Raw genomic sequence first — 25436 nt, forward strand, 5'->3', positions numbered from 1 at the left:
ACCTGACCGGCCGCAGCGTTTGGGAAAATCAATCAAATTCTCTTCTTCTGTTAAATTGGAAGCAAATGTTACGGATCAAACTAACCTTAAATTCTAAACACTGTAGACTAACATTGTAAAGCTTTGTGTTTAGTTGAAGGCGCTGATCTAAGGAACGAAAAATATTTTTCTTAATGCAAAGTCGATATCGAGGAAGACTTTCCAGTTATTTTTAATGTAAGTATTAAATAGTACTAAGTATCAAGGAAGGAACCGATAGATATATTGTACGAGCAAGTTTATTGCTTTTGGTATGTTTTGTAAATAAATATAGGTACCTGAAAGTAATGTTAATAAGTTTGTTTCTTTTGAATAATTACCTATCCAAAAATATTTGTGAACAGCTTTAAAATTGTTTTTGTATAGGATTGTGTATCTATTTTTTACTAGATTTCCGCCCGCGGCTTCGCCCGCGTTTTCAAAGGAAAACCCGCATAGTTCCCGTTCCCGTGGGATTTCCGGGATAAAACCTATCCTATGTGTTAATCCAAGTTACCCTCTATATGTGTGCTAAATTTCATTGTAATCGGTTAAGTAGTTTTACGTGAAAGAGTAATAAACATCCATACATCCATACTTACAAACTTTCGTCTTGTAATAGTAGTAGGATATTTTTTTAATAAAATCAGTGTTCATTATTTCTGATATGAATTAGTTTAGTACCATAATATTTGTCATAAAAAATAACAAAAATATAAATAAATAATGTATTGTAATTTTTCAATATCTTAACATTGGTTCTGTTCAACCACCACATATTTTACGTAAAACAAATAAAACAACATATACAAATCGTCAATTTATTATTCCATTACAAAACCTTATATCTGGCTTTATTAATCATATGATGTGAAGATGTCTGCAGTTTGAGCAGTTCTTCCTTAATGAGGCGAGTTATTTCCGACTTGGCTTTAGCTACGGCTAATTCCTGTGAACTTTCTATGGCGAGGTATAATTTTCTTTCGCCCTCTGGAGGTGTTTTTCCTGGAGGCACGTAAGTCCCTCGTACTGTTATACCCGCCTCTGAATACTCGCTTATTAGTGCTAACGCCTCCTGTAAAACAAAAAAGAAAAGGTTAAATAAAAATATTTTTTCGTAGAATTAACATTTTGTGTTTTTTTTTTGCTTTTTCCGATTATACATAATGTGATTCTGAATAGGATAAAACAAGTAAAAGTAGAATTCTGATTGAGACATTTTGAAACTTTATCGACAAATGTTACAAACCATTGTTATTTCTAAAAAAAACAGTACCAAAAGCGAAAAATGAAAAATATAACGTAAACCAACTACTTTAACCGAAATCTAAACCTTTGAAAAAAATCACCAAATTACCTTTAAATTAATGACAATAATAACATCTGCGTCTATTTATCAACTTAACACAAAAGTAGATAAAAGCACCGATTATAGCTAACTTCAGCAGCATATTGACTGTTCAGAGCAAACACTAACTACTGACTGAAGTGCATACAACATTGCAATATATGACCCTCGAAGATATCTAGGAAATAGGTTTATTAATAATAAATCTTATACAAAGGGTTATAAGTCAGCGTAATGGCTGGAAAATATTTATTTGTGAGCGCATAATTTGTATTCGAGTCATTGTTAGGGCGTATTTATTTATTTTATGCGATAAATTTAATTAAATTGACAGTGGTAAGTGTTTATTGTTGCGTTCATTGTATGGTGATATCATTTTATTCAAGCTTATTATTTTTTATTATTGTAATTTATTAAGACATTAGACCTACAGCTAGATAATAAAAACGAAGATAAACTTAAAAGCTTGGGTTTATTTATTTGTCTCTCCTGCGGGCCAAAATGAATGATTTTTTGTCTCCGAAGCATGTTTATTCGTCGTTTAACATCGTTTTGGTGAATTAAGTGAATTAACTTTTTAAACGTATTCATATTTTTTGTCTTTTATTTTACAGGTTAAAAATACCCGAAAATTATTCCTAAGTATGTATAACGTCATTTGACGCTTAGCACATTTTGGAATAATATGATCTTTAATCGTCAAAAGATAACCTCAATATTTTGAAAAAGAAAAAAATATGGGTACCGTAATTTTTGATCTAGTTTTGATTTAAATTTTAAATAATTGAGTAGCTAAAATTTGAAATGACCGCAGAAAATTGACTCCTTAGTACAGTAGTTGACGCGTGAGCGTAGCACCGAGGGTTCCTGGGTTCGATTCCCAGTGGAGACGAAGAAAAAAAAAATGTCTCAGTCTGGTAGGTCACAGAAGGCTGATCACCCACTTGTCCCTAAAGAAAATCGATCAGTGAAACAGATGTATAATGCATCTGCCCCTTACCCCACCTTGGGGACATGGGACTCCACTAAAATTTTAAATGTTTGCAATTATAAAAATAAAATCTAATCTAAACGAATAATGACGTCTATAAAATATTATTGATCTACTCGCTAACCTTGCTCCCGATAACACTACAATAAAAACTAGGAACGCAATTAAAACATGTTTAGCATTTGACATGCAAAATAAACATGCGATATGATCAAAACAAATCTTCCTATGAATGGTTTTAAAATATTCAAGCATCATTCATTTCCTTGTTTTTCATTTTATATGATTGAGTGCTAATTATTACATTTATTAGATTTTAGTTACTTTCATTGTTATCGCAAAAAGAATAATGTATTTTATTTATTAAAAATTTATTTATTTAATGATACCGCACAATCAACTCATATGATATGCAACAAACTTTTATGTGATTTTTGGTACAAGTAAATAAAACATTACAACGACATTTACAGTACTCTACGCCAATCCCAACTTTAATAAATCTTTTTAATTCAAAATTCGACTTTCATTTATATCTTCACTTTCGACTTTGATTTTCAACTTTGACTTACAACTTTGACTTACAACATTGACTTACAACTTTGACTTACAACTTTGACTTACTACTTTAAATTTGACTTTGATTTTAAACTTTGACTTACTTACAACTTTAAATTTGACTTTGATTTTCAACTTTGACTTACTACTTTAAATTTGACTTTGAACTTCAACTTTGGTTCTAAATTTGACTTTCAACTGTAACTTAAACTTCCACTTTGATTTTCACCCCCGGCCCCACTTTAACTTTGACTTACACTTTAACTCCCACTTTGACTTTCACCCCCACTTTAACTTTGACTTTAACCCACCTTGCTAGTAACCCTCCACCTCGCCTGTTGCGGGAAGTCGTTGATCTCCAACTCCGTCTCATACTTCCTGAACACTTCCTCCGCGGGTTCAGCATTTGCCTCGTCGCGAGGCTGGTAGTTGAGCCGCGTGTTCAGTTTCGCCGCTAGCTGTTCCGCTACCGTTTTAGCCTGGGATAAAAATATAATTAATATACTTTTATTGTTATTTATCATTTGTAATATATTTATGTTTTAATTGAATGAGTGAATTAATTCGTGTTTAACAATGTAGATGCTTTAATGCAAGAAATCGTGATTAAAAAGAAGTTGAAAATTGTTCGAGTTTTACAACTTTACTATACATTTTCAATAAAATAGTAAGGTGTAAATATAATTATCAAGTTTTTTAGCGTGTATTTGCGTGTGTGCGTGTATTTACGAGCGCAGATACGCACGCGCACGTGCCTGTCTGTTTATGTGTGCACCTATGTGTGTGCATGACGTATGTTATATGTATGCGTGTGTGTATACTAACCGTGATGAGCGTGTGCGTAGAGGGCGAGCCCTTCAGTATCGCCTCAGCGGCCTGCTGCGTGGCGCCCTTGTGTTCCACGCCCAGCCCCTTGGCCAGGTTGATGCGTGAGGCGAGACGTTTAGCGAGTTCTAACTTCCCGTCTGCTCCGGTTGTAGCAGCACCCGCTGCTCCAGCTGCCGCGCCAGCTACACCCGGCTGTAGAAATTATTGATTAATTATTATTAAATAATTAATTCAAACACCATGTTTTAGCTTCACTTAGCTTTATTAGAGAAAAGAACAGTTTACACTTTTACATAATTAACATTGCTAACCGGCACCTACTCGAATACAATACAGTGTTGCCAATATAAATGTACACATATTCCAACAATTATTATTTTAGTACACAAGTTTATAAATGTTTAATTATGTTAATGTATAGAAATTAAGGAGATGAATCTATTTAAATATGTCGATCAAATCATTGTACAAATCATAAACGAATATTGAGAGAGATATCGCTCGCAAATGTTAAATGTCACTTATAGCTAGTCTTCGTAAATAATTTAATCTACAAACTCAAACTAAGGAAGGAGTTAATTCCATTTTAAATATTTTTAATTTTAATTCTGTACTTTATCAAAATATTCAAAAAGCAGTAAAATATTCAAATGCTAAAATATATATTTCTTACTTTAATTTCCTTAACGATTTTCTTAGCAGCGAGCATAGTCTCGATCTGTTGGTCAAGGTCACCCTCCACGTCTTCATCGTCAGAGTCCTGCAGCCCGAGCGCCGCTTTTTGGTACTTCTTGCGTTCTGTCGCCGCTTGCGCTTCCGATTCGTCGAACTTGAAACCTGATTATAATGTTTCGAGTTAGTTATTGGTCTTTGACTCGATGAATATGTTTGATTTGAGGTTAAATTTTATTTTGAGGAATGACGTAAATATGATTTCTAGGACAGTTTGGAGAAAATTTATATAAACATCAATTTCGTTGATTTTATAAGAGATCTATAGAGATCAGACTAAAATTTTAGAAATACTACTGTATTTCTCAAAATTTTAGTCTAGAAAATAGATCTAGATATATTTACTAATATAGTGTGTATGTTGGCTACATTTGCGGGCGAATGCTGGCTTGTACGTACGAGTATACGGGTGTTGCATACGGGCGTGTGTACATGATTCCTATATATAAAAAAGCCGCCAGCTCGAGCGCGTGCACACGTGCGCGCGTGTGTCCCATACCCTTGCCGCTGAACCCGCCGCCGGTGTGCACCCGCTTGCCGTCCTTCTCCTGCGCCTCCTTGTAGCGCTCCCAGAGCGCGCGCAGGTCGGGCGGCGCGGCGCTGCCGGCCAGCTCGAGCGCGTGCACACGTGCGCGCGTGTGTCCCATACCCTTGCCGCTGAACCCGCCGCCGGTGTGCACCCGCTTGCCGTCCTTCTCCTGCGCCTCCTTGTAGCGCTCCCAGAGCGCGCGCAGGTCGGGCGGCGCGGCGCTGCCGGCCAGCTCGAGCGCGCGCACCACGTCGCCCGCGTACCGCCCCTGCTCCGGCGTCAGGAACGTCCACGCGTAGCCCTTGTTGCCCGCGCGCCCCGTGCGACCGCACCTGCACACCCAATTATCATTAAGGCTGGTTTCACAGCTGTCCGGGAGACCCGTACGGGATGTTACTACGGGCGCCCGGAGCGGGAGTACACATAAGGAACTAGAACATCGCCGTGACGCGGATTGGTGCGCACGCGACCCGCTCCGGGGAGAGCCCGTACAAAGCCACTATCGTACTGAATGAACCCACGTTTCAGAGGGCTGCGGGCGTGACCCGTACGGGCCTTCCGCGCACGGACTGCCCGTACGGGTCTCCCGGACAGCTGTGAAACCAGCCTAACATAATACCTATGGAGCGCGCTGTACACGCGAGCGTCGATCAGCAAATACAAACATATCAGGTTAAAAATTATGTTTCGAGTAATTAAACGTGTAAACGTTATTCCCATTAACGCGAAAAAGAAGATGGAATATAGGTACTTTCACTGATAACGGGTAATATATAAGGGTCCTTGCATATTGAATATTTAAAACGCCCAGGCGAGGCACGTTGTCAGCGCCATACATTGAGTTACTATGTACTACGTACTAGAGAGGTCATCGCTACTACACTATTTGTAAGTTGTAACACTAGTTAACTAAGCGCTTGTCGCACAGATTTTGTTCGTGGTGTCCTCTCTATAATAATACCTCAATGGTGCCACAGGCGTTAATTTTGTGCGTGTGTATTCAAATGCGATAAAAACATGCGTGTCATGCACGCACGTTTGTCATTTGAAGCGCGTACGAAGGGCGGTACACGAATAATTATTAAAAAACCTCTAAATCGCTTTTGTGGTAACAAACTTAAAATAAAATTCAGTCGAATTGAGAACCTCCCCCTTTTTTTAAGAAGTTTGAATTTTTTTTTTTCAGAAAATCCTAAAAATCTATACCGCTGTATCTACGCGAATACGCGTAGTCAATCCGTCCATCCCCCTCTAACGCTACCCTGGTCACTTCCAGAACTTTCTAGAACTAAACAGCTCTTACCGATGCACATAATCTTCATAGTGGTTTGGACAGTCGTAGTTAACAACCAGGACCAACTGCTTCACGTCCAAGCCTCTCGCCGCTACACTAGTTGCGACCAGCAGCTTCACCTTCCCCGACTTGAAGTCCACGATCGTCGAGTCCCTGTCGAATTGATCAATACCTGTAACAGATCGCCGGTAATATATTATGTCACTTTTTGGCTGGGGGTCACCACTTTGCATAATTATTTGATATTCTTTTTTGGAAAAAAAAATGATCTTGATTACAATCATGTATTAATCAGATATTTTTTTTGTATCTTTAATAATAATGACCTTTTAACAATCTATTATCTGCATATACAACTGCAGATTTTATTATTATTAAAAATTAAAAAAAATCTAAAATTGATCAGAAGATAACGCCGGTATGAACACGCTCATTTCACTCGGTCCGTTTTTATCAAACAAATTTAATGTTAAAAATTTAGTGACACTTAATAAAATAATTTACTCTATGATAAAGTTTTATGCATGTAATATATTTCTCTCCGATGTAAAAGCCACAGGTGAATGCTGAAAAAAAATGTTTGCCATTTAGTAATTTTTCATGAATACTACTAAAGGATTCTAGAATCGAAATAAATTATTTTTACACACATTCAAATAATTCACAATAATATTATTTTTACACACATTCAAATAATTCACAATAATATTTTTTTTACAGATCAAACACATCCAAAATGGAATTGAAATTGTATGCCGAAAACTTTTTAGAAATTAAAACATTGAATGTATCATGAAAATGATAAAAACCAATTTTTGAAGCCTCTTGTGAAATATTTTTATTTTATTATACAAATCAATTATCGAAATTAAACAGAATATATTTTTCACATTTTTTTATTGAAATGAAACTTCTTTATCGGGGTTGGAAAAAAAATTAGTATAACATTTTTTCGTTACGCGTGACATTTTTCCGTTACGCGCCATCTTTTTGTTATCCCTACCACGCGTGATTCGATGTATTTCTGTAAAGTTGCATATAGTTAATTATTTCTTGAAAAATAAGGTCATAAAGAAGTTTCACTTCTTACGTGTACACTAGTACACGCACAATTTTTTTTTTTTTGGTAATACAATTTGTTTTCATGTGACCAGGACATGACAACTACTTGTATTCCACAGACATAATTACACAAAAACAACATACCTCCATGCAAGCTCATACAAGAATAGGACGCCTTCATGAGATCCTTCAGCAGGCTATCCGCGTTCTCCTGTTTGTCCACAAACACAATAATGCTGCCCATGTGACTGTATAGACCCAACAGTTCTAGGAGCTTGAAGAATTTCGCGTCTTCTTCCAAGATGGCCACGTGCTGCTCTACCTCCTTGCAGACTATGCTTCGTCCGCCAACCTAAGGAAATAATAAATTGATTTAAAAAAATGTATGTGTGTACTAGAGTAAACACGTAAGAAGTGAAACTTCTTTATGACCTTAAAAATGTCACGAGTATCGTAACGCAAAAATGTCACGCTTACGGCGTAACGCAAAAATGTCTCGCGTACGGCGTAACGCAAAAATGTTACACTAAATTTTTTCCAACCCCGATAAAGAAGTTTCACTTCAAAAACTAACAGTAGAATATTCATGTAAAACTTTTGCAAGAATTTATAAATTTTGTTAAACAACTACCAATTCGGAATGTCGCTTCTACCGAGAAGAATGGCCAAGAAAGTCGATATAACTCTTATTAGATATAAACACTACAAAATATACAATAATTTACGTCAAAAAATAAAAATATTAAATCTTAAAGCTTGTAATTTATTGTTAAACATTTCACTAATTAGTCAAAATTATTGTATACAGACAGATTTGCCTCAGCCTTGAACAAGTAAAACATAAGCTTTTATCAGTGCGTGCGTGTTACCTGCGCACGGGCTGAAACTACAACACATTTAATATTTTAAGCTATATGGATACATACTTGTACTTCAATAGGTTTCTGTAATATCCTACGAGCGAGCGCCTCCATTTGTCGCGGGAATGTCGCGCTAAACATCACCGTCTGTCTATCTGGTCGTATGTTGTCTATTATTTTCATCACCTGGGTTGTGAAAAATGTTTTTTAATAACAGATACGTTCGTAACAGGTGTCTAAATAAATTCAGATCACAAATCCGAATTTTATGGTAGCAGGTAACATTGAAACTCTTGGACTGCAATGAAAGAAATAATTCGAATTCAAACGCTTAAAAATTGTCCGAATCAAAACTCTGCCTGTGTGTTAGGCAGACTTTTCTAATAAGCTGCATTATAGAACATGTCTTATACCGTACGGCTGGTGTGCACACTATTATCCAACCACACGATAAAGTATCACATACCTGCGGCTCGAAGCCCATGTCGAACATTCTGTCCGCCTCGTCGAGCACCACGTACGTGACCCGCCGCAGGTTGGTCACGCGGCCCGAGTTCGCCGCCAACATGTCTATCATGCGCCCCGGTGTGCATACTATTATTTCTGCACCGCGTTTTAATTCTGCTATCTGTGTATCACAAAATAATATATAGTACCAAAATCTTTCGCAACACATTGAAAACCATAAAAATTTAAATAACAAGGCGTTGCGAGGCTCACATTTAACTAGTAACTTATTAAGCAGTCAGACGAAACTATCAAACAGATTAATTTAAATGTCATTTACACAAGACCTTTAGTTACCTTAATAACTAAATTTAAACTACATCTCTATATCAACAAACACATAAATAAAACCCACCTGTTCAGATATACCCGTTCCACCGTACACACAAGCTACCCTCAAACCCAGTGATTTTGCAAACTTTCTAATATCTTTTCCAATTTGCATACAAAGCTCTCTAGTTGGTGTCATAATAAGAGATATTGGTCCGTCCGTATCTTCTAATGGAGGCTGGTCTAGAACATGCCGGAACATTGGTAGAATGAACGCTAATGTTTTGCCGGAACCTGTTTTCGCTATGCCGATTAGGTCTCTGAAAAATAATGAGTAGATTTAATATTTTAGGATTTTTCACAATAGAATGGTTAAAATAAGTTACGCATTGGAATTTTGATAAGTACTTGGAATTTAAAGCACATCAAATCTTTTAAATTCAGACAAAATGGAACTTTTGATGTAACTGCATTGCAAAAGAGTGAATTAGATATTTTAAAGTAAAGTAGAATATAATAAACTAATTCAAAAAACGTTAAATTACACATTTACACTTTTCATTCTCATTGGAATAAAACTAATTGGTACAAACACTAACAAGTCAAATTTTTCAAATTTATTATTTTATAAAAGTACATCCCAACTCTAACCTAAAATGAATCTATAAATCAAATATGTAGAATCACTTGTCACTTAAAATATGTATTATAAGTATTGACTAACTTACCTTCCAGACATAATAGCTGGTATAGCTTGCGCCTGAATCGGAGTAGGTTTCTCAAATCCTAGCTTCTTCAATATATCCATCTCTTTCTTACTGATACCACAATGTGCCCATGACTTTATTGGTTTGGGACAACCTTTACCCTTAACTCTTATGCCTTCCAGTTCAGTTCTATATGCTTCTACGTCTTCAGGCGTCATCCTTGCTAATTCATTAATCTAAAATTCAATATTTACTACAATATCAGATTTTACTTTACATATTATAATTAATATTCAGAGATAATGGATTAAATTTCAGGACCTAAACCAATATCAAAGATAGCATACGAAATTATTAACCAGAAATGTGTTTCTATACTATAGAATATACCATAAATTATTAACCACGCAAGACAAGAAAAATATTTCATATTTAGTTTTATAGCATTCAAATTATTTATAGAGATCAGGCGTCGGCCCGGTATGGCAGAAAGACGGGGGTTCGAATCCCGCCCTATGGCCGATTTTTTTTTTCATTGTTTAAAAATGTCTAAAGATAAATATTCTGTTATCTATACTAATATTATAAAGAGGAAAGGTTTGTATGTATGTATGTATGAATAGTTTTCACGCATAAACTACTGGGCCGATTTTGATGAAATTTGGCACAGATAATCTTTAGACCGTGAGAAAGAACATAGGCTACCTTTTATTGCGAAATATGCACCACGGGCGAAGTCGGGGCGGACCGCTAGTTTGATATAAAACAAATGTTTATAAATTAACAACTTACTTCAGTATAAAAAGCTTTCCTAAACGGCATGTACTGTAAACTAGAGTGGTCTACTTTAGCCAATTCCTTGCGTTGTTTCGACGCGAGGTTAGCGGCCGCGTCCTTTATATCTTCCGTTTCTTCTTCAGAAGAATATTCTAGACCGTCTTGATTCTGTTCTATTAGCTCTCCTGTGAATTAAAAAATAATAATCGAGTTAAAAATATGCTATTCTTTTTTTTATTATGGTTGCTAATTTTTAACTCGCCTGTAGATTAAAAAATAATAATTGAGTTGAAAATATGCTATTTTTTGTTTATAAGGTTGCTAATTTTAAATAGCACCTTATATAAATTACTATCGAGCTAATAAGACTAATAAATAATTTTATGTTAACCTAAATTTCTAAATAACTTATTCAGAGAGTGTCCACTGTCACTTGCTTAGTGTCTGTTAAGGGGAAGTCACTTTGCTCGCACTTGCTTTGGCAAAATATGCTAATAATAAGGAAATAATTACTGTGTAATAATGAAATATTTCATTATTTTCGTATGGTATATATTTGAAGAATACATTTTTTGGGGGCTAACTAAATTCATTTTTACCTTTATTTTTCTGTTCCGAAACTTGCTTTTTGGCGGTTCCAGTTAATATGACGACACTGGAGTCGTCCATTGATGACGGTAGATTGATGATACCGCGAGCCTGATCTATTTGGTTTACTTTACGTACTTCCTATAAAGTATATATTAAGATGTTAGAAAAAATAAATTGTATCAATAATAGCAACAATGAATATTAAACAACAATAAATGTTAAAAATATGTAATGACGTTTCAAAAGTGCTTCTAGTAGAAGTCTAATTGAATAAATAAATGTTTGAGTTTGAGTTTGAATAATAATTGAAACACAGTATAGATTAAACACAATTAGCAAAGAATGCATTTTAGTCTCACTTTGCATGTATTACTGCAATGAGATTGTATTACATAGCTTATAAGTTATAAGCAGTATCGAAGGTAAATTATTTATCGCAAAATCTTATATTCCACTTAACAGATGACAGAACACACCCATTCACAACAAAAAATGATATTTTCTATCCTCACAAATGTTTAAATCATGTTTAAAACAGTTAACTTGCCTGTTGCACTTCCTGCATGTATGCATCAAGTGGATCTATTTCATCTTCTTCTTTCTTCTCTTCTGCAAGCTGTTTCTCTTTCGCCTCTTTATCTTCATCTCCTACACATTTCAGTTAGTTAAAAATTAATACGGAACTAGTACATCCGTTTTGTTGAAAAAATATAATTAATAACAAATTGTATTTCTTTGAATTGATTAGATAAAATAGATATTCCATTGTCATATTATCATAAGAACTTGAAAGTTGTAATAACAATCTCACAAACTTTATACAACTTCTTTGTTTCACCTTTAGATTTAGAACTTTTTATTATTTCATACCCACCAGTCATTTACAAAGAAGGTACTTGTAAAATAATATCTTCGGCATGTTTAGCCAAAGATTTACAAAATAACAAAATTCTCTTAGCCCTTTAATTATTATTATTATGAGCCATGGCTGTCCCACTGCTGAGCAAAGGCCTCTCTTCCCTCAATCCATTTCTCCCTATTTTGAGCAATTTTGCTCCAATCCGCTAAATGGGAATCAAGCTCGTCCCGCCATCTTGTCCTGGGCCTACCACGCAGCCTTTTGTCCTTGTTGGGGATCCACAAAGTGGTAATTTTCGCCCACAACTCCTCCGACATTCGGCAAACATGGCCAGCCCAGTTCCATTTCAGCTCAGCAGTTTTATGAGCTACATCGGTTATCTGCGTTTTTGAGCGCAGTATCTTATTTTGGACGCGATCCGTAAGTTTTACACCCTTTAATTAAATATTACAATTACATTCAAATAAAACAATCTACCTTCATCTGCCGAATCATCTTCTAATGACCATTTCTTTACAGAGGGCGTGTGTATATTGGTAACAAGGCTGCCCTTCTGCACCTCCTTCTTGGCAGTTTCCAACTCCTTCCGTTTTCTCTCGGCGCGCCATCTCTCGATGCGGTCGCGACGTTTTTGCATCTCAGCCTCGAGCCGGTTTTGTTCCTCTTCCTAGGAAATATTGTCAACATTTTTAAAACTAAATAAATATAGTACCAAAAATATAGAACAAATAAATAATACCACACCACAACACCAAAATACCACACAAATACACATAGCAGTAAAATTTCATATTGTGCAGATATATTGTAGGAACAAACAAATTGATATGTCATCTTGATTTCAGTTAGATTTCTCATTTATTATGATGTGGGATGGTGTAGGAAATTAATTATTAAATATGGAATATATTTGGTAAAGTTAGTTGTGAGAACTTACACAGAAAATACAGTTGCATTAGATGTAGTATTAGGGGCCGTTCATAAAATATGTTCGCATACAAGGGGGGGAGGGGTTATCGCGAGTGTGACAAGATGTGATAAGGGGGATAGAGGGGGTCTACGGCAGCGTGACATTCGCCGTTCATTAAAAAATTTTACAGAGTATTCGTTCTCTTGACTTCTTTTTTTTCAGATATTTAAATGTATATATATTTATTAGAATAAATTGTAACTTGATAAAATTACAATTAAACAATCAAAATTTATCATGTTTAGGGGGGAGGGGTCTTAGTTTTTGTGACGAAATATTTCCAGGCGGGGTCACAGAAAGTGTGACACAGCGTGACAACCAGGGGGGAGGGGGTCAAAAAAAGTTAATTTTGAGTGTGACGTATTTTATGAACGGCCCCTTATGTGTGGAGTTCATTATAAATTTAAATTAGGTGTTAATGATAAAGTGAGACATAACCCTTGTTTTTTTTTTTAGTTACAACAATAATAGAAATTACTAGGGATGTAACGATACATGATTTTGCCGATACGATACCGATACCGATATTTGTAATAAAATATCGGCGATACCGATACCGATACCGATACCGATATCGATGGCTTGGTAGAAAAATAAATAGTGAATTATTCATAAAAGTTACCAACATTTAACAGAGACTCAACTGTAAATCGTATTCTTTTAAATAACAATGCCAAATAAAAAAAAAGAAAACCATTTATTTTAGTATTATTATTTTACAAAGTCAGTTAAACTTTAAGTTATACACATACAATCAGTAACTAATAAAAGTTTACTATAGGTAGAGTTTTTTCAGAAAACAAAATGCGCATGCGCGGGCGGCCTCCTGCATCGTTCATTGGGCGCAGTTTTTTGAATTGTTTGATATCGGTATCGGTTCTTTTATAATCGGCGATACCGATATATCGGTATCGGTATCGTTACATCCCTAGAAATTACCTTATCAGCAGATCCAATATCATAATCCGCTTCTTGTTTTACCGACTTCTCTTTAGATTTAGTTGTCTCGCTGTCTCTATCTCTGTCCTGAGATTTCTTTCGAGACTTACTACTTGACCCATTGCTTTTTTCATCCCTTTTGTCCCTGAAATGAAATATTTCTTTAGCAATTTTACACTAAAATTAAAAATATTGAAAAATATACTGGATTTAAAAAAATAATCTTTATTATATAAAGTAAGTATGTTAACTCAAAATTTGTGACCAAATCATGAGCAATGGATCTTTTTAACCCACCTTATGAGGTCAGACAACACAGTAATATAGAAACATCAGTTTTATGTGATAAGAAATGAAAGTGAGGTTATGTGAAGAATTGCTTGTATTATGTTAGGATTCCTAAACAAATTATGTATTTATATTGAATATTATACCTCTTTCTGTCCCTGTCTCTTTCTCTATCTCTATCCCTACTTCGGTCTCTTTTAGATTCTCTTTCCCTGCTACGACTACGCTTTCTTTTAGAACTCTTAGTTCTGTCTCTGCTTCGTGATCGAGATCGCCGCCTCTTCCTGTCTGGAGTAACCGAACGGCTGTGTGATCTACGACGATCGCGATCCCGGTCCCGGTCCCGACTAGAAAGTTAAAAAACGTTAAGCCAAAATATCACAACATTACAACATCACAGAGTACGTCAACACTCACCCGCTTCGAACCATTGTTGCGGTTACGTATTATTACAAAAACTATAGTTAGGACATTCCAATTCTAATATTATGTATAACAATCATAACATATCCATTTATTTATTCAAAACACTAATATTGAGGATTTTTTACGAAATATGCTAAATGCTCTGTTTGACAGATTCTGACAGCATCAAGTATAGATATCATAGAGCAATAGCACAGATTCTCAGCACAGATTAGTAATATGATCATAGGTTTTATTCCTCTGAGATCATAGGTAAGTAATATGCACAGATCTCACATACAAGACAGATTTCAAACATAAATTATAGATTAGAATAATATTATCCAGGATAATATTTAGTAATGAAATATAATTAAAAATAAGGATATATAATATTAAAAATAGATTAGGCCTAGGTGCAGAATAGTTAATCCCCGTTTTCCAATTACAGCACTAGAGCGCATTATGCGGCATAATGCTTAACGTTGAATGTTCCAACTACAGCAACGCTTCGCACAATCGAGCACTAGAAAAAGTAATGCGCGTGAATTGATGCGTGCAATCGATTTATCGTTAGTAATTATTAATTGATGGAAAAAATTTTAAAGCTTTCGTTTCATTGTAGTTTTTTCGAAATAATCAAAGTTAATTCAAATTGTGTTAAAAAAATAAATATAAGTATGGATGAAGGTACAAACATTGAAAAAAATGTTAATGAAAAAATCAAAATCCAAATTACTTAAAATAACCGTAAATATTTTTCGACAAATTATTATGTATACCACTTTATTTACACATTAATGAGGTTATTGCTAACTCTATGAATTTTTTTTTTTTCAACACTGAACTTAGCGCAACCTGCTGGTGCGTTTCACGTTCCAATTAAGCATCAGCATAATTCGGCATTGTGCGGCACTGAGTCGCATTATGCTCTGTAATTGGAAAACGGGGAATTTGAATGAATGTTTACAAAAATAGATGTCTAGTGGCGTTTGATTAATTTTGGAATATATGGAAATCTCTTAATTTATATTCACCGGTAGGCTTTGTTTTTATCTATTTTCATTTTAAATATTTATTAGTACATTTCCTCTGTAAAAATCACAGAACAAGTTAACAACAACTTTGTTTTTATGAAGTTTTTACTGTTCAGTGGTATGGTAAAAATGCATATTTATCTTTTTCTTTTTCTAAAATGGCAATTTTTATATTTCACTCCTTTGTCAAATGTCACTTGTCAGACGTCAGTGTCAACTGTCAACCGCCAGCGTCTATCACGATTCACGAAAATATCAACTTGCGGAGATTTTGATTTAAATTTATATTATATTTGTTGAATAATTATACAATCGACATAACGTTAAGTTTAGCAAATAATAAATACACGATATCAGTTAATCATTTAACATGGCTGATGATGGTGAAAATGTTCGTTCTTTTACCGGTCTTATGTATAACCTACATGTTGTTTGTTGCCTAATTCATACTTTATTTACTAGTGAAATATTAATTTTCAGGTTGCTGTTATGACAGTTAAAGAACCTCTAGACTTAATCAGACTCAGCTTAGATGAAAGAATTTACGTAAAAATGCGAAATGAACGTGAATTACGAGGAAGACTTCATGTAAGAAATATTATCTGATTACTCATGATTTAAACTTAAAATTGCATTATTATATTTAAAACTCAATTTTAATACAGTGTTTAAGGACACTCGTTTAGTAACTGTTAGATTGCAAAACAGTCATCTAATCAACAAATTTTAAAGGTTTTTCTGTTTTAATTTCAGGCCTATGATCAACATTTGAATATGGTTCTTGGCGACGCTGAAGAAACAATTACCACAGTAGAAATTGATGAAGAAACATATGAGGAAGTATATAGAACAACAAAACGTAACATTCCCATGCTCTTTGTAAGAGGAGATGGTGTTATTCTTGTATCTCCGCCTGTGCGAGTTGGTGTTTAAGGATTTAGTATTAATAAACATATTTTTTAAATCATTTTTTATTTTATTTTTTTGCTAACAGACTAATGATCTTCTCATTCTTAAATGTTAAGTTACGTTTCACCAACAGCTGTTCTTCATCCATGGGGTCAATAATTGTGCCAGCTCTAGTAATAACACTTGGTTTTATTAATTTTTGATGAGCCGTTTCAGGAATAAATGTGTTACCTATTGGTGTTCTGATAGATGCTTCATAGTCACTCACACTCGTAAATGGGAAAGGCAACTCAGATACCTTGTGAGCTTTGAGCTGAGGTAACTGCAATTCATTGATAATAACATCACCTTTATTTTCATCACGTCTTGTTGGTCTTGGTATTGGCTTAGATATAAATCTATTCTTTCTACGTTTAGGCACTTTCACACCCTTTCCTCCCCAGTTGCCCCATCCTGGAAGCCTTAAGTCTATTTCTTTAGGTCTCTCATTGTCTATTTCATCTTGCTTCTCTTGTCTAAAACTCGCAACAACATCATCCTCTTCAAATACTTCTTCAATGTCAACTTTAGGTACAATCTGTTCATCATCATCAAGTTCATCTAAATCATTTTCTCCTTGTGGAACAGCTGTATTCAAATATTTTGGTTTAACTTCTATAAACCTGTTTGGATCAATGTCTGAATTAGCTTTTGTCTCTGGTTGAGTTTCTAAAGATTGAATTAACTTAATAGGCTTTTTATTCTCTAGTGGTACATCTTCAGCATTGTTTTTATCAGTTTCTATTAATTCTTCATCAATTATTGGTTTTTGGTGTTTTTTCTTAAATTGTAAAGACTCCAGATTGTCCTTGGCATCATTTTTCAGTTTGCCAATTTTACTTGATTTAGGTGTCTTTTCTAGTTGCTTTATTTGCTGTCTTAATTTCTCTAACTTCTTGTCAACTTGAATCGCAATTTTATTTTCTAATTTTTCAAACACTTTGGAAACATCTGTGTTCTCTATCTGAGACTTATTATTGGAGTTAATTTCTTCAACAACCCAAGTTGTAGTTGATACTACTTTCTTAGTTTGCTTGCCAATTTTAGTTTTGGTTTTGTTTATAGTATTTGTTTTACTACTCTCTTTTCTTTCATCTACATTTTCAGGCATTTGCTTATGTTCTCTAACCACAACAGAATCTTCTTGCTCACTTACAGTTGCATTACCTTCATCATCCATTGCAGAATCATCACCTTCAACTGCATTACCTAATTTGAGTATATTATTCTTAAGGTCAGATAGATCACTAGGTTCATTCATATCTTCATCACTGTCACTATCGTCTTTCCTTTTGTGCATTTTCTCTTTCAAATACTTTTTATATCCAAAATTAAATTCTTCATCAACATTGCTCTTATCAGGTCTTTTCATCATCCATGGATTCATAGGATCTTGGGCTAGAGTTAGGTCCGGTACTACTTCATTTTCATCAGCTTCATCATCAGTACTGGCTGTATCTTGAGTTTTATGTGTTAAACCTCTGCTTACAGCTAATTGTTCTGCTAGTTGTTGCCTTACCTGAAAAACAAGTAAATAAAGTATAATTCTATATTATTTTACAATTTTCATGTGGAAAAAAAAGAATAATAGGATACAATAACCCTATAGCATAACGGATGGTTGTATACTGTGCACTGTGCTTCTATTTTATTCTTATGATGTATTTGTGTCTTGGGACAGATATATTACAAACAAGCTTTTCAAAAATTTAAGCATTCAGACACACAGATAGCAAGCGACTTTGTTTTACACTATGTAGCCATAAAATATAAAATCGAAATATTTAGATGTTCAAAAGCTTAGTTAAAAAGTAAAAACATAAACACAAAGCCAATAGATATCACCAGTATCTTACCTCTTTATCATACTTTGCTCTAACAAGCTTACTCTTAGCCCATTTCCCAGTATTCTTGTGCCTTAAAGTATGTCTCTCTAGTGCTCTTGCCTTCTCTAATTCTTCTAGTTTCTTCAAAGCTTCTTCAGGGTCTTTAGTTTGTAAGTCTTCAAATTCTTTTAGCTGTTGTTTCAATCGTTCTTTTTTCAGGATACTAGAAATAATAGTAAAGCAATGATTTAAACTTATTGTAGAAACATTAAATATTTATGATACAAAAAATATGATTTAAATTTTAAAGCATTTCCTATGTTGTGTATATTCATAAAAAATATTTGAACAAAAATACAGATTATAAGAAGTCAGCTGATATGAATAAAAAACTAAATATGACACTATAAATAAATATCTAGTAAATGCACATACCGGTGATATTTTTTACTTTTTATCTTGCTCTGCCGTTTAGCTTTGGCAGCTTTATATGATTGCTGAGCCCTCAGTTTAGCCAATTGTTGTCTGTGCTCAAGCATTTCCTCATAAGTCATAGGGAAACTTGTTTCCTCATCCATTTCTTCATCTGCTTCTACAGGAGGATCTATTTCATCCAATTCTTTTTCAAGAGCCGACTTTAACTTTAGATTGGACAAAATAACTTTCGTGGGATATTCCCTTTTTGTTTTAGCAGATTTTAGTGGAAACGACACAAAGTCCACAGTACGATTTCTTGCTACTACTGGATCCCATTTTGTTATTTTCTCCTTCGTTATATCGTAGCCTGTAGATCTTTTGATACGTTCTGCTTGAGGCTTTTCTAATGGCTTGGGAAGTACGTTAGACTTATCCTGTGTATTCTTTAACCTTTTGGTTATTGTTGCATGTTGGGCTGTGTCCTTCAACACATTCACTACTTGGCTAAGGTCTAATTTATTAGATTTCTTTATCAAATTAAATTCAGAATTCTGATTTGTGGGCTCATTCCGAGTAGGTTCCGAAATATGTTGCGTTTTGTCCAACTTTGTAATCGCACTAATTAAATTATCGTGTTCAGAAGATATAACATCATATTCATCGTGGTCCTCCATTTCAACGATTTTTAAATTTTACTGAGAACAATGTAAGGCAATAGTATTAAAGAATTATTCTTTCTGCTAACCTAAAATAAATTATAAACGGCACAACACACGTGACATTTCAGCACGATCCCTCGTCGATATTTGACATATTATGACAATGTCATAATATGTCAATATGACTGTTGACAAGAACATTTATAATGTTTTCTCTATTCTGGCTTCAGGGCTTTTTGATAAAGAAATCACTTTGTGATTTAAACTTATTTTCAATTATTTATTTTTTGTTTTATATTGGAATAATTCATTCATACTTATTATGAAAATAAAGGCGTCAAAAAAAAATCTTGCTTGGATACATATTCTGAGAATTCAATTTGCATTTTGTATCTATCAAGACGGTAAAAGAGAGTCTGCCTGGTGTATTTTGAGAGATTGATTAAAACATTGGAATATATATTTATAGCAAGAAATTGGAATATACTATAAAGAATAAAGTGTGTTATTTCATAATTCTTCATCTTTTATCAGAAATAGAATTTTATTTTTACTTCATGTGACTGTTATTTTAAGGTTATCATGGTTATCATAGTGCTACCCTTGGTGCTACCCTTGTGCTACCCGAAACTTTGGACTTTCACACAGGTTCTTTTTTGTAAATGAAAAGCGTTTAGGTAAAAATTAGAAGCTTTGTCAAAAAGTTATTCGTTAAGGAGTTTGAGTAATGAAATAAAACAATTCTTAATTATTTAAAAATGTTCAAAATATAATTGTTATATTTTGGTGATATTATATTTATTTATTCTCTTGCATTTGCACATTCATTTGAAGACCCAGGCGATGGCGGCAGGTTTTCTTGATTCTGATGTTGACGGGAGTTTTTAAACATCAGACGATTTCGATAAAGTTTGGCTTCATCCGTGCACTTGGTTGTTATGCAGCCTCTGAAATAATAAAAACGACAATTAAAAAAATAATAATTTAGAAGCAAAGAACAAAAATTATTGAAATATGATAGAAAAATATCTAAATGTAGGTACTACAAATATAACTGGCAAAATGCTTTAAGTTACCATTTAATTTTTGACGTGACAACGTTATAATTCGATAGCGCCGGCTGCACGCACGAAAAAACATGACTCATGCGGCGTTACCTGAGGCGTTCCATGTAAGGCTTGAAGGTCAAGCGAGAGCGTGGAACTAATGACATAGAAGCACAATCGGACGTTGTCACGTTCAACTATCGCCAGTTAACCGACTTTACAACCAATTTTTTTAATTACAAAATGTTCTAATTTTTTATACCGACGTAATAAAATAAAAGTTTTCACAAACCTAACTATTCTCTTGGGAACGTTGCATCGCTCAGACACCGTGTTAACAATATCGTCCACCATATTAGGATCCAGACATTTCTTTGCAGGTTTGTCAGCGAATGCCGGGGACTGCTTACCGGTCAGCGAATGCGTTGCTAAGACTCTGAAAAAAATAACTTAGTTTTATAATATTATTTTCGCTCATTAGGTATTACTACTAAAACTTTCGGTATAGAAACATGATTTTTTTATAAATACGTTATAATATTCTATACTCAATTAAAAATTCATACAGTAGGTAAGTGCAAAGTTCGGTTTGTCAATTACTAACTGTATGAAACTTACTTTCTTGGAAAAACGGCTTGCAATAATTGCCTAGTCGCTGATGTGTGCGAAGTCCAATCTATTTCCTTTAATAGCCTCGCCGGTACCGTCACTTTGCCGCTTCCAATTGGTACCTATAAAACATATCGATATGTTATGACTTATGAGTAAATTTAACATATTGTGAGAAAACTTTATATAAATTTATTATTGTTTACCATATCTACAGTATTCTCCACAGATAATAAATCATTGCAAGACGTGTTTGTAGTCTGCGCAGAAGCTCTCCTGACTTTTATACCGGTAAGACTTCGCCTACCCTCATCGGTTTTAGAGCTTGATGCGTTATGGACTTCAGAAGTAGACGCATCTCCCTGTGGTACTTCAACTTCGGAAAATCTCTCTTCTGACGTTCTGACTGTCGAAAGGGATTGTGCATCGAGGCTTTCTAAATTGTTCGTCAAATTTAAAAATTGTTTATACAGTGTTTGTATTACTCCTTCTAACTCCGCTATTTTTTCTGCGGGAGGCGGGACGGCATCTGTTTGTGTTGCCTGATCGAATGTTAATTTTGTAATTTCGTTGGTATGTCGTGGAGGAAGAGGCGTGCTGCTAGCTAAGGATCGGCGGTTTAGAGATTTTTCATGGAGCGTACGAATAAGTGGGTTATTCATGAATGATTCAGCTCGGTTTTGAGCTGGATTGAACTTGATGGAGGATTGTGTAAAGTTAAGTTCTGGGTTACCCTGAAAAATACAAAGACATAAATAAAAGTATAATACACAAGAAAAAACAGAACACCGCGACCGATTTGAAGAAAATTCGTACAGAATATAACTTAAATTTTACGAGTTTTATTTCAATTAGGTAGTTACATACATTTATTATTATAATCGTATTTTATTATAACTTTTTGCACCAACCTCTGGATCAGTTTCACTATCGCTGCTGTCAATGTTGTTACCTTGTAGCACGTGACTGCTTGAGTTCATTTGAGAAGAATGATTTCCGCCCATATTATACTGAAAATAAATGGAGGAAATTTTTGTAATATGTATACTCTAGAAAAATAATATTTAATATTTTAAGCCAAAAGCCGTCACTCATACTGTGGATGAGAGGTGCATACTGCCATGGACGAATTTATTGATCCATGATACTGTTAAAGTTTCTCATTAAATTGACTACCTACAAAATAATTGATTTAAATAGTCCATGACATAAACATGCCAGTTATCACTAAGTGAATGTTATTCTATAAATATGATCTCATTCCACTCGATATTACTCATACGGTTTACCATTGATTTAGAGATAAAGCAATCGTTTGAGTACTAATTGTTACTTGATATCATAAATTAAATCGACATTGCCCTTTAATTTAAATAGTAAATATTAAAAAGGTAAAAATCAGCCAGCAGGATAATAGAATAATATCTACCTAAGTACACATTAATTGAAATCGATAAATATAGTAAAAATTGGCAATACCTAATAGATTCGACTCTTAGCGCAGCTACATTAGGTACCTACCTACCTACTTTTAAAAATAACGGACCTACTCGGTAGTTCCAAAATCATTATACCTAATCAATGGGGATTTATTCAAATATTTTATATTATTCCTATATTATACGTACCCAAACTCAATTGATACGAGGCATTATGCCATACTACTACTACTACTACCTGTACCATTAACAATTCTGTGATTATGCTAAGAGATAGTAAAACAACGAAAATTTAGAAACTTACCAATGTCCCAGTTTTCATTTCCTTAATTGTATTCATACATAATGATAGCACATTCTTCACTTGATTGTCTTGTCTTTCTAACATTACTTTCAATTCTTTTACGTATCGCTTAGTATCTGAAAGTATGCAATGCAGAAAATATTAACATTACAGTTTTCTTATAACACACATAATATAGGCATACGTGTGAAAATACTGCAGGATTTTTGTAACGTGTTTTAAAAATATATTCCTGACTTCAAAAAAAGGAGGAGGTTATTATGTAATTAATTCTGAGTGATTATATTTTTTTTAATTTATTTTAACCACCAAGGAACATAGAAAAGTAAAATATTGCCATTTGCCATGCATTAGGTACGTAAGTATTATTTCATATACCTATCTATGTGCTATCTATTTACTTCCGGTTGACATCTTGCGACAAACCGGATATCAAGTTGCCTAAACTACATAGTAGTTTTATTATTGGCAGTGTTTTGTATGAACAAGTGTTTAAGTAGGTACTGAGATATATATACATATATTAGAAAATAAGGTATGTAACTACATTAAGGTAGGTATGTATAAAATTGTCTCGCTTACCCGATATCCGTAGTACTTGTCCTCTCCTGGTAATACCATTGTGCCTATCCCGTACGAGAACAATTTTTCCCGTATGCAAGTCATTATCTTCGGTTATTAAGGAAGCAGCATTAACAACACTATAATTTGAGAATACGTTACGTTCATCAACCCATTCGACAAGGAGCCACAGTCTTTGCGCCATTTTATAAGTAAAAAATTAATATGATCCGTTACTAGCGATGTTTAAACATTAACTGAACGATATTGTTACGTGACGGTGTCTCAGGTAAAAATATTAAGTACAATAGATAGGGATTCGGTAATATCGTTTGCGCCCTATTCCTCCGCTGCGTAGACGACAAAAGAATTCATTGAAGGCAACAGAACAATACGTCATATATGATTTATAATAATGTCATAAAAAATTAAAAGAAAGTAGGTACTTGGAATTATTAAAACATTTGAAATTTTTAATCTGTTTATTACTGCATACCAAGCTGCATACACTATTATGTCAAATTAATAGATTGTTTAAATTTTTATATTCATAGCTATAGGTAGGTACTGTTTAACAAGCGAAAGATTATATTCATTTAATTATTGGATTCTTATTACCAACTTATAACAGATGCCTGTGAAAATAAATGAAATGCTATGCGTAATGCGGATAACGGCAGCTTTTGTGGATCAACTAAGGGATTTTGTTTTGTGGATATTCTGACATGGATTAATTCAAATGCTTAATACCTACTATGGTATTATTAACTTGTTATTAAAAGATACCTACTTAATCACTCGTAAGTAATAGGTACCGAGTTATTAATTAACTAGCTATGCCACGCGATTTCACTCGTGAAGGAACCCGCTGTTTCTGATAGCATGAACATAATTAGTCCAGTCTGTGGGGAAATGTAAAAGCCTCTGCTCTACAAAAGGTGGCGTAGAAAATGTTTTGAAACAATATTGTTTAGTTATGAAAGGTTAATAAAAATCCAAGTTTTCGACCTTGACGGACCCAGGCGCTAGCCGCCATCTTGAATTAAAGGTGCTAAAATTAGGTATATTTTAAATAACTTCTCAATTGTTTACTAAATCACAAAAGTGTCTATGAGGGGTTCAAAGAAGACAAAATTACCTACATTTTTTTCATACATGATTATTCTGTAAGTCTTAAAGGTAAAAAGTTACAAGCGACGGAAATAATAATATTTACAGAAATCATATAATTTTAATTTTGTTTAAAAATTGTGCAGCAATCTTTTTTTATTCTTTTTGATGGCCCGGGCTGGTTAATGGTGGGCTTCTTCATTATCGTCGCTGAAATTTTCTGTTTCATTGTCTGTATTTTTAGTTTCCAACCATGAAATTTCGTCGATTAAATTTACTTTTTATTGATAACTTTACGAATCGTTCATATCGGATATCTTCTAAGGATTCCTTATCCATGTCCCCTCCGTAAAAAGTTACTAGAAAGCGTGCTCCAGCGTCTTCGATTTCTTCTGGTCATGATGACGAAATTTCATGGTTGGAAACTAAAAATACAGACAATGAAACAGAAAATTTCAGCGACGATAATGAAGAAGCCACCATTAACCAGCCCGGGCCATCAAAGAGAATTAAAAAAATAATAGCTGTACAATTTTTAAACAAAATTAAAATTATATGATTTCTGTAAATATTATTATTTCCGTCGCTTGTAACTTTTTACCTTTAAGACTTACAGAATAATCATGTATGAAAAAAATGTAGGTAATTTTGTCTTCTTTGAACCCCTCATAGACACTTTTGTGATTTAGTAAACAATTGAGAAGTTATTTAAAATATACCTAATTTTAGCACCTTTAATTCAAGATGGCGGCTAGCGCCTGGGTCCGTCAAGGTCGAAAACTTGGATTTTGATTAACCTTTCATACCTAAACAATATCGTTTCAAAACATTTTCTACGCCACCTTTTGTAGAGCATAAATACCTACAGACTGGATTAAATATTATAATTTTTATAATTTCTGAGTTCTGAGTGGTTCTAATACATTACTGATTACTACATACCTACT

The 25436-nt window shown here is 34.1% G+C and overlaps 4 protein-coding genes across 5 annotated transcripts; 1 reads left to right on the forward strand and 3 right to left on the reverse strand.

Moving 5' to 3' along the window:
• Positions 1 to 825: 825 nt before the first annotated feature.
• Prp5 (pre-mRNA processing factor 5) lies at positions 826 to 14724 on the reverse strand. 2 transcript variants are annotated; one of them, XM_090111455.1, is made up of 18 exons: positions 14546 to 14724; positions 14275 to 14475; positions 13841 to 13985; positions 12409 to 12598; positions 11620 to 11720; positions 11081 to 11210; positions 10497 to 10666; positions 9726 to 9940; positions 9083 to 9317; positions 8687 to 8848; positions 8287 to 8406; positions 7505 to 7712; positions 6308 to 6470; positions 4975 to 5336; positions 4417 to 4580; positions 3741 to 3935; positions 3227 to 3394; positions 826 to 1093 (listed from the first exon to the last, which is right to left on the reverse strand). In XM_090111455.1, exons 1-18 carry the CDS (start codon positions 14557 to 14559, stop codon positions 851 to 853), a joined length of 3186 nt encoding a protein of 1061 aa, XP_089967581.1. In that variant the 5' UTR covers positions 14560 to 14724; the 3' UTR covers positions 826 to 850. The 2 variants fall into 2 exon arrangements, with proteins under 2 accessions (XP_089967581.1, XP_089967582.1); XM_090111456.1 differs by having other exon boundaries at positions 11081 to 11206; positions 11616 to 11720.
• Positions 14725 to 15790: 1066 nt separating this feature from the next.
• Positions 15791 to 16539, forward strand: LSm3 (U6 snRNA-associated Sm-like protein LSm3). The gene is made up of 3 exons (XM_090111712.1): positions 15791 to 15961; positions 16051 to 16158; positions 16324 to 16539. The coding sequence occupies exons 1-3, from the start codon at positions 15941 to 15943 to the stop codon at positions 16501 to 16503; spliced, it is 309 nt and encodes a 102-aa protein (XP_089967838.1). The 5' UTR covers positions 15791 to 15940; the 3' UTR covers positions 16504 to 16539.
• On the reverse strand, positions 16526 to 19557 carry LOC149901111 (U3 small nucleolar RNA-associated protein 14 homolog A-like). The gene is made up of 3 exons (XM_090111710.1): positions 18780 to 19557; positions 18375 to 18567; positions 16526 to 18037 (listed from the first exon to the last, which is right to left on the reverse strand). The coding sequence occupies exons 1-3, from the start codon at positions 19433 to 19435 to the stop codon at positions 16547 to 16549; spliced, it is 2340 nt and encodes a 779-aa protein (XP_089967836.1). The 5' UTR covers positions 19436 to 19557; the 3' UTR covers positions 16526 to 16546.
• A 655-nt stretch (positions 19558 to 20212) lies between these two features.
• On the reverse strand, positions 20213 to 23722 carry LOC149901112 (uncharacterized). Its single transcript, XM_090111808.1, has 7 exons — positions 23401 to 23722; positions 22819 to 22934; positions 21987 to 22085; positions 21282 to 21809; positions 21085 to 21197; positions 20759 to 20902; positions 20213 to 20367 (listed from the first exon to the last, which is right to left on the reverse strand). The coding sequence occupies exons 1-7, from the start codon at positions 23582 to 23584 to the stop codon at positions 20223 to 20225; spliced, it is 1329 nt and encodes a 442-aa protein (XP_089967934.1). The 5' UTR covers positions 23585 to 23722; the 3' UTR covers positions 20213 to 20222.
• Positions 23723 to 25436: the final 1714 nt, after the last annotated feature.

This window comes from Colias eurytheme, chromosome 17, assembly GCF_061535395.1.
Source record: "Colias eurytheme isolate Ceu_HAF_F1 chromosome 17, ilColEury1 Martin Lab GWU primary, whole genome shotgun sequence".
Taxonomy (NCBI): Eukaryota; Metazoa; Arthropoda; class Insecta; order Lepidoptera; family Pieridae; genus Colias; species Colias eurytheme.